The sequence below is a fragment of the Sinocyclocheilus grahami genome, unplaced genomic scaffold (genome assembly GCF_001515645.1).
Source record: "Sinocyclocheilus grahami isolate Dianchi unplaced genomic scaffold, SAMN03320097.WGS_v1.1 scaffold702.1, whole genome shotgun sequence".
In the NCBI taxonomy this organism is placed as follows: domain Eukaryota; kingdom Metazoa; phylum Chordata; class Actinopteri; order Cypriniformes; family Cyprinidae; genus Sinocyclocheilus; species Sinocyclocheilus grahami.
Window position 1 is genome coordinate 267,208 of NW_015505881.1, and position 8,390 is coordinate 275,597.

Below are 8,390 nucleotides of genomic sequence, written 5' to 3' on the forward strand. Positions count from 1 at the left end.
TCAGCGAAAACCTGAATATGCGCTGCATCTGCTGCCTACTTATACTCACGCTGTGATCAGCAGCAGCTGGATGCAATAATCGCATGCCAATGTGCATTGGCTCGTTTAGTTTACACTCGAAGTGGATTGGTCTCTCTAAGCGAGATCCCAATTTCGTTGGTCATCCGACGTGACGTCTCCGTTCCCTCCTTCAGGGAACGAGGGTTACCATATGTAACCGAGACGTTCATTAGTCTCTTAGCTTTAAAATAATTTGCTGTACATGGTAGTGTACTCCAAAAGGTTGACAAAAACCCTTTTTAGTACATATATGCAATATTAAAATGTACAGTCTTCATGGGGAAAAAAAGATGAAATTAAAATGTCTCATATCACAGTTAAATAAAATAAAATTAACTGAAATAAAATGTAAAAAAAAAATAAAATAAAAATCAAGTAGCTCCCAAGGCAACATTTCTCATTTTTGTTTAGTTTAAGTTCAAGTATCTAAAATATATTAAAAAGTAATAAAAACAATATATATTAAATTCTTCTTCTTATTATTATTATTATTAGTAGTAGTAGTATTAAAAACAACAATAAAATAAAAAATAATAATAACAAAAATTACTAAATTACTAAACAAAATTAATAAAAGTGTAAAACATGAACAAAAACTCCACTAGTATGATACTAAAATAACTGCTTAGTAACACCTGCTTCTGCCTAGCAATAGTCATAGCTATTACTGGGATATTGATGTGTTTTTAGTAGGGTTGGTTTTGCCAGGATGTGACAAACTAAAAGGTGATATTTATAAATCTAATGCCAAAAAATTACCAGCCATGCCTTAATTGTGTCAGTATGTACACATTTGACCATTTTTACATATTATACAACTTCCAACTGGGAATTATTTTACCTTTTTAAAAAAGAAGCTGTTATTTTCAACTTGTAAAAATACACCAATGTTTAGTAGACTGCTTATTAACTTATTGGCTGCAGTACAATTCCAACAAATTACAGCAACAATAAAACAATACATATAATACATATCATTATGTTTCATGAAAAATCATTAACCACTACAAAGTTTAGACTGGTCATTTAGTAATATAGATTTAAAATTAGCCAATTCCATCATGCCACACACACTTCTTGCATATACAGTACAACTATTATTAATATCAATAAAACCTGCAAGTTCATTTAGAAAGGTTGAGCTTTTACACCACACCAATCCATGCTCTGTCACTCTATACCTTCAAAATCAAGAGAGTCATCAGACATAGCCCCATCATCTACCTGTCTTGGAACTGCAGGAAATTCCATGTTAATACACATTAGAAACCCAATCACACTAGAATACTGAAAACTGAAAATCTGTCAACATACTACAAGTGAAAACGTCAGACTTGCCAACATACTTGAGGAAATATTCCGGGATTGAGTGACTGATTGACTGACTGACTGACTGACTGACTGATTAAATAAAGCAGTTTAATAAAATAATAAAGCAATACAATAATTGTTTGTCACACTCACCCTCTTCGTCAGACACATCAAGGACTTCTGTCATGGTCTCTGGCACATTTAGCTTGTGTTTCTCTGTCACCGTCTACAAATGTGTTTTTTGTTGCTGTTGTTAATAGTTCAAATCCAAAATGCAACTTCATATAAATGCACATTCTTGGGTAAATTACCGTTGTTGTAGTGATAATTTCCTCTGTGACTACTCTCAGAGTGTCAACCACAGAAATGTAACCAAGGCGACGTGCGATGGCAAGAGCGGTGTTTCCATTCTACACAGTAGAGGACATAATATCAACAACGACATTAGACATTTGCTTTATTTTTCTTTGAAGCGTTTTTCTCTTTTTCAGGGGAACATGTATTAAAAACGTCTATAGGGTCCACTTTATGCTGATTTTATTGAATAATGTTTTTATTGAATAATTTGTTTAAATGGAGTACGCGTTTGTATGTTTGTGTGTGACTGTGTTTATATTTACTCACCACAGTGATGGCATTGGGCTTGGCTCCATGCTGGAGTAAGACATTAATGATGTGTGTATTGCCTTGTTGTGCAGCCTGGTGTAGTGGTGTGTAACCATTCTGACAAGAATACAAATGATATATTTAACAATATGCCTATAACACATTGCTATCTTTTGTCTAATTAATATATATATATATTTATATTAATTACACACTTTTTATGTGGAAATCAATTTATACTGTGTTTATATAGTTATTTTGTCTTTATATTAATATAAAAAAATTCATAGATTAAGAAATACCTTTGTTTTAGCATTGACACTTGCCCCACTCTTCAACAGAAAATTAACCATCTTTGCATTTCCATAGTGGCAGGCAACAATAAGTGGTGTGTATCCCAACTGAAATAGATATCATATTGTCTGCATCGGTGATAGTTATTGGGTAAAATGTCTTTGGGATATAATAATAATTGTCTTACTTTGGTTTGTTGGTCAATGTTGGCACCGTGCTCAACTAAAATCTCACCAACACCTACTCTGTCTTCTTGGGCAGCAAGATGAAGGGGTGTAAGTCCACTCTGAGAAAACATTAAAAAATAATAAATAAATAAACCAATAAAACCAGAGACCTTTACACAACAGAGCTGGAGTTCATCATCACAATAAAATCTGAAATGAAGAGCTTTTTATAGCCTTGGCCTTGGCTATTCTTAAACAAATATAGAGCTTATAAGTGAACAAAAAGTCATGCACGATACACATCCATCAAGAGGTCAGATTAAACGGAAGATTGGCTCTTAATAGGTACAAAATGGCTTACCTGTTCTTCCATTTTCTTTTGTCATGTAAAACCACAGTTTTACATAACCACAGAGTATATAAAACTATTTAAAAATGCATAATTGTTGCAATGCTTTGTCTCATTGTTATTTGTTTTAGTGTTTTTTTGCTCTTTTGTAATGTAAATTATTCCACTGGATTAATTAAATGTCTTATTTCAAATGTCATTTACTTTATTGTGATAATGTTCCAAAGTATGGAAACACAAAAGACCAGATAGTTCATATTATTATATGTCAAAGTGATGGAGAGCATATTTAATTATCATTCAATGTTTTTAAAATGCCTAATGCAATTTTGCAAACTCTGCCTCAAAAGTCTTTTTTGCAATGTTTAAATTTATTTGATATTTGTAGTGATTTGAAGTATTTTCATAATCATTCACCTTAGTGGGTACATTGACATTAGCTCCTCTTTGCAGAAGCAGAGCTGCCATCTCACTGTGTCCCTCTTGGGAAGCCAGATGGAGCGGCATCACACCCTGTTTGGTCTGGATGTTGGTCTCAGCTCCGTACTGTAGGAGTGTTGTAGCTATTTCCATTTGATTCTTTTTTGCTGCTATATGAAGGGGAGTGTATCCATTCTACATGAACAGAGAAAAGACACAGAGGACAGTTAGGCTGGTGAAGTTACAGAGAGTTTGCTAGAGAAAAAATAAATGTGAAATTAAATAAAAAATAAATAAATAAAAAGGCATGTCATATATATTTTAAGATGACATCATCTCACCTTGGCTGTGGCATGGGGAGATGCTCCTTTGTCCAAAAGCAGGAGCGCCACCTTCTGGTTATCATAGTGAGCAGCGACATGTAGAGCAGTAAGACCATTCTGCAGGGATGATGGTCAGTGCAACATGATTAAGGGAGAACTGTTAGCATTGCAAAAAGCATTAAATCAAACCTGATGACACCTGGAATATTTGATGAAAAAAGCAGTGTTAACAGGGATTGTTATAGCGTGGTAAGTTTGAAGGTAAAGTTATCGTCTATATTAGCGTGCAAGCTCGAGAGCAATCAAAACCTGGTTCCTTATTAAAGAAAAAAGGAAGAAAACAATGTTGTTTCTTTTTCTTAACAAAATGTTATCAGTAATGAAACAATGCTTACCAGTACTCTTGCAGTCAACAAAGCCTCAATGTATTTCTTTTAAACAACATTCCAAAAATTCTATGAATTAGGCTAAAACCAACCAGTCATATAAATATTTATAAAAAAAAAAAAAAAACTGCAAACACACTTTTTTACAACATTAAAAAAACAATTATTTTACAAAATTTACAACAAACACAGTTTTTTACAAAATATACAACAGTGTTTTAAAACAGATTGCCAGTTCAGTTTGCTTGTGCCTACCTTCCCAGCAAAGTCAGGGGGTGCCCGCCGCTGTAGAAGTAGTTTTGCCACATCTAGGCTACCATATTTTGATGCCACATGTAAAGGCGTGAACCCTTTCTGTAAATATTTAAATGCAAAATACAGATAAATCAACTGATCCTTGTCAAACATACTAACCTAACTAGATGTATATGACATTATACACAATACTAATATACACTTAGTATAAACATATTCTAGACAGAAAATCATTAAAAGCTAATAATCTAAAATTTTAAAGTAAGCTACAAATTATTGTAAAATTATTACAACAAAAATAATTTTTCTATCAGCTACCATACTGTCAGGTGGACAACTGCCCTGGGCCCTGTGAGAAGATGGGCAGACTAAATATGTTTTGACATAGATGAGTGTATAGAGACCACAATTTTGTCCTGGGCCAAGTGAATTGAAGCAATAGCTGTCAAACAGTTCTGTTTACTCTTTACTATATGATTCAGATGTAGTTTTTGGTACTGTCAGCAGGGAGTGACAGTGAGTCCATCTGAACATAGTACTTTCTAGTTAATGTGTACTAATACCACAATAACTCAGTGGCAGTAACAATAACTGCAGTATTTTTATAACTATATCTGTAGTTATAGTTAATATTAGTTAATAATCCTTGAAACTAATAATAACTTGCAACATATACATATTTGACACCTTTCCAACAGTGACTATTGATTTTGACATCAATATACAGTATATATTTTTTTCTTTTTACACTTGCTGTATGTCAAGTAAGGGACTCAACTATTACAAATGGTGCAATCATTCATTTATGCTTAAGAAGGTAAATCGCTACAGGGATGTAAAATCTTTTTCTTTTATTTGTACTGTTCTTCAAAAGCTACGTGAGATATTTACATGTTTTCCAGTAGACAAAACCTTTTGCAGATTCTACAAGGTGTATGTATACTTATGGCCACAATGATTCTGGTATAAATAGTTTTTTTCAACAGGGAGGTAATATCTGGATATCACTAACCTTGGTAGCTAAAGAGTGAGAAGCGCCAGCCTCCAACAGCACTGAAGTAACGTCCAGATGTCCCTCGCGTGCAGCGATATGAAGGGGGGTGTAACCATTAATGGTTGCTGCATCTGGATGAGCCATGTGTTGTAGCAAGAGCTGGACAATCTCTGTCTTACCCAGACGAGATGCAATGTGAAGCGGAGTCTGATCCTCCTGATGGGTGAGAAGTGTGATATTGGTAGATAGGTGCATATAGGCACATTTTGAGTAAACACTGTGTTAAAGTTTTAAGTTTAATTTCAGAAGTTTGATGTATGTCTCATCTGTTGTCATTAAATTGTATTATATATGGGCTAAATATCTGCATTTTATCAGCCTCTGACCACCCTGATCTCACAGACCCTTAAAAGCTTATAGTAGTTAGTTACCCACTACTTTTGACATTGTCAAACATTACAGTCATTACAGACATTACAGTTGGAACACCTATTCCCTATCAAATAAGGATTGGATAAATATGAATATTAAGTGAACACATGCAGTGTTGAAGTATGCCTTTGTCTTACCCTTGCTCTTGCATCCACCAAGGCTCCATTTCTCAGAAGACAGCGAACAACTTCCATCTGTCCAGCACGGGCAGCCATGTGCAAAGCGGTCTCTCCACGCTTAGAATACAGAGGGAGTATTTAATGCTCTAGACCAGAGAATTCTAACTTTTTTTCTTAGCTTAACCTCCACGGTTTAAATAATTAAAACCCAACGCCTGTTTCGAAAGGTAGGCATAGGCATCTTCATTATTCTACCTTTATGCCAGCTTTAAAAATATGCTTAAAATGAAAAAGGCATTTCTAGAATGCTTTGCATCAAAGTTAAATTTAATTCAGTATACTGATGGATATTAATAAAATATATATTTATGCATAGTTTTATTTAGCGCTATGTGTAAATCATGCTGTGCCTGTAGAACAGTTTGACCACTTTTAAGGTTCCATGATGGAAGACAGACAGCTCACTGTTCACTCACTATATTGCTAACATCAGGGGAGGCTCCATTCTGCAGTAGTAAAAGAACAATGTTGAGGTGACCCATGAAGGCTGCCACATGGATTGGCGTGAGACCAGACTAGAGAGAGAGAGAGAGAGAGAGATGGAGAGATGACAACGACATCAGCCTAATTATCTAAATCAAATAAATCATCAACACACATCATCTACTAACTGTTTCTACCAAATAAGCACAACATGCACATATGAATATTAAGTATATACTGGTATTGTTATACAATTAATAAAAAGCAAAAAAAGGCCTCTAACACTAGCTCGCTCTATTATTTTTCTATTATATCTGTTTTCTTTTTATTTATTATATACTTACAAAAATACATTGCTACGTGTCAGGATCATGGACCTGTTTTGCCCCTGTTTCTGTTCCTGTTTTCCATTATTTGGTCATGTTCCTGTCCTCATTCAGTCTAATTAGTTTGATTATGATCCCATGCACCTGTTTCCCCAATCATCCCCTGTATTTAAGTCTATGCCTTTGCGTTCTGGTTTTGTCGAGTCTACTTGTTATATTTGTGTGTTTCCTGCCTTTCCCAGTGTTGGATGTACCCTGTGTGTGGATTATATTAAAGACTGTTTTGTTTATTCTACGTCTCTATCGTTCCTCTCTGACGCAGAACCGACCGATAAACAGTTTCCTCCGTGTGTTCCCTCCATTTTTGTTTCCGTTTTTTCCTCAGAGTTTTTTGTTTCCGTTGTGTCCATGGATCTCCTCCTTCATCCGGAATGTCTCCTCCTCCTGCTGGAGCAGGGGGAGAGATCGCTTGAGGGCCACACCAGACTGTTATATCTGTTTTCTTTTTATTTATTATATACTTACAAAAATACATTGCTACATGTCAGGATCATGGACCTGCTTTGCCCCTGTTTCTGTTCCTGTTTTCCATTATTTGGTCATGTTCCTGTCCTCATTCAGTCTAATTAGTTTGATTATGATCCCATGCACCTGTTTCCCCAATCATCCCCTGTATTTAAGTCTATGCCTTTGCGTTCTGGTTTTGTCGAGTCTACTTGTTATATTTGTGTGTTTCCTGCCTTTCCCAGTGTTGGATGTACCCTGTGTGTGGATTATATTAAAGACTGTTTTGTTTATTCTACGTCTCTATCGTTCCTCTCTGACGCAGAACCGACCGATAAACAGTTTCCTCCGTGTGTTCCCTCCATTTTTGTTTCCGTTTTTTCCTCAGAGTTTTTTGTTTCCGTTGTGTCCATGGATCCCCTCCTTCATCCGGAATATCTCCTCCTCCTGCTGGAGCAGGGGGAGAGATCGCTTGAGGGCCACACCAGACTGTTCCTGGTCCTCGCCAACCTCTCCAGCTACCCGGATGACGTGCTCTGTGCGTTCTATGACGCCAGTTTAAACTCCGTGTACAAAGCCCCATCGTCCGAGGAAAGCCCTCGAACAAGTTTTGCTGCATTTGTGGAGTGGACACTGTCCCGAGGGGGATCTCGCCAGTGCCACCCCGGACTCAGTGCCCAGCCCACCATCTCCCCGCTGACGGAGAGCCAGAGCCCGCTGTGACCGACGAGCCATCGCCGCATGGAGCGACAGTGCTGAGGATCGCTGCGGAGCCGGAGCTGCTGAACTCGTCAGACCAGGTGCGAGAGCTGGCAACCACGCCTGCCATGAGGGAGAGTGCCGCGGACAGTGGGAGTGCGGAGAGGAGCTCCGCTGCCTGTGCCGTGGCTGATGGTGAGCTGATAATGGAGCTGGGTGACTGGAGAGCGGAGGGAGACCTTATAGACTTGTATATTGACTTGCCCCCTCTCCTCCCTCATTGTTCGGAGTCTTCTATTACCCCTGTTCCCATGACCAAACCCAGAGTGGGCTGCGGTTCCCACGTCCTGCCCAGAGAGGGCTCCAGTTTCCATGTTTTGCCCAGAGGGGGCTCCCATTCCTGAGTTCAGCCCTGAAAGCCCGGAGGCTCACAAATGCCCACTCCCCCACCCACTCCTGCCTCCTCCTCCGCTGTCGTCTGGCAGCCCCTCTGCTCGCCCTCAGCCCACCATCTATATGGTGCGAGCTCTGCAGGACTGCCATCCTCCAGTGTCACCATGGCTGGAGTATCCCTTGACTCCACCTCCAGCCTCTAAGCCCCGGACTCTGCCTCGGCCCGTTGACCCGTCGGCTCCACCATGGCTCCTAGCTCTCTCCTCTCC

The 8,390-nt window shown here is 38.1% G+C and overlaps 1 protein-coding gene across 18 annotated transcripts in view; it reads right to left on the reverse strand.

The window, feature by feature from the left end:
• The window catches only part of LOC107559840 (ankyrin-2-like), a 126,055-nt gene that overhangs the window by 20,825 nt on the left and 96,840 nt on the right, over window positions 1-8,390 (reverse strand). For 11 of the 18 annotated variants that reach the window (XM_016243832.1, XM_016243838.1, XM_016243829.1 and 8 more), the window contains 12 exons: window positions 6,193-6,291; window positions 5,735-5,833; window positions 5,184-5,381; window positions 4,172-4,270; window positions 3,549-3,647; window positions 3,205-3,402; window positions 2,459-2,557; window positions 2,280-2,378; window positions 1,996-2,094; window positions 1,683-1,781; window positions 1,525-1,597; window positions 1,242-1,295 (listed from right to left, as the gene is read on the reverse strand). In XM_016243832.1, coding sequence (XP_016099318.1) covers window positions 1,242-1,295; window positions 1,525-1,597; window positions 1,683-1,781; window positions 1,996-2,094; window positions 2,280-2,378; window positions 2,459-2,557; window positions 3,205-3,402; window positions 3,549-3,647; window positions 4,172-4,270; window positions 5,184-5,381; window positions 5,735-5,833; window positions 6,193-6,291 — 1,315 coding nt within the window. The remainder of the gene's footprint in view (window positions 1-1,241; window positions 1,296-1,524; window positions 1,598-1,682; window positions 1,782-1,995; window positions 2,095-2,279; window positions 2,379-2,458; window positions 2,558-3,204; window positions 3,403-3,548; window positions 3,648-4,171; window positions 4,271-5,183; window positions 5,382-5,734; window positions 5,834-6,192; window positions 6,292-8,390) is intronic. The other 7 variants (XM_016243844.1, XM_016243841.1, XM_016243839.1 and 4 more) reach the window with 1 other exon arrangement.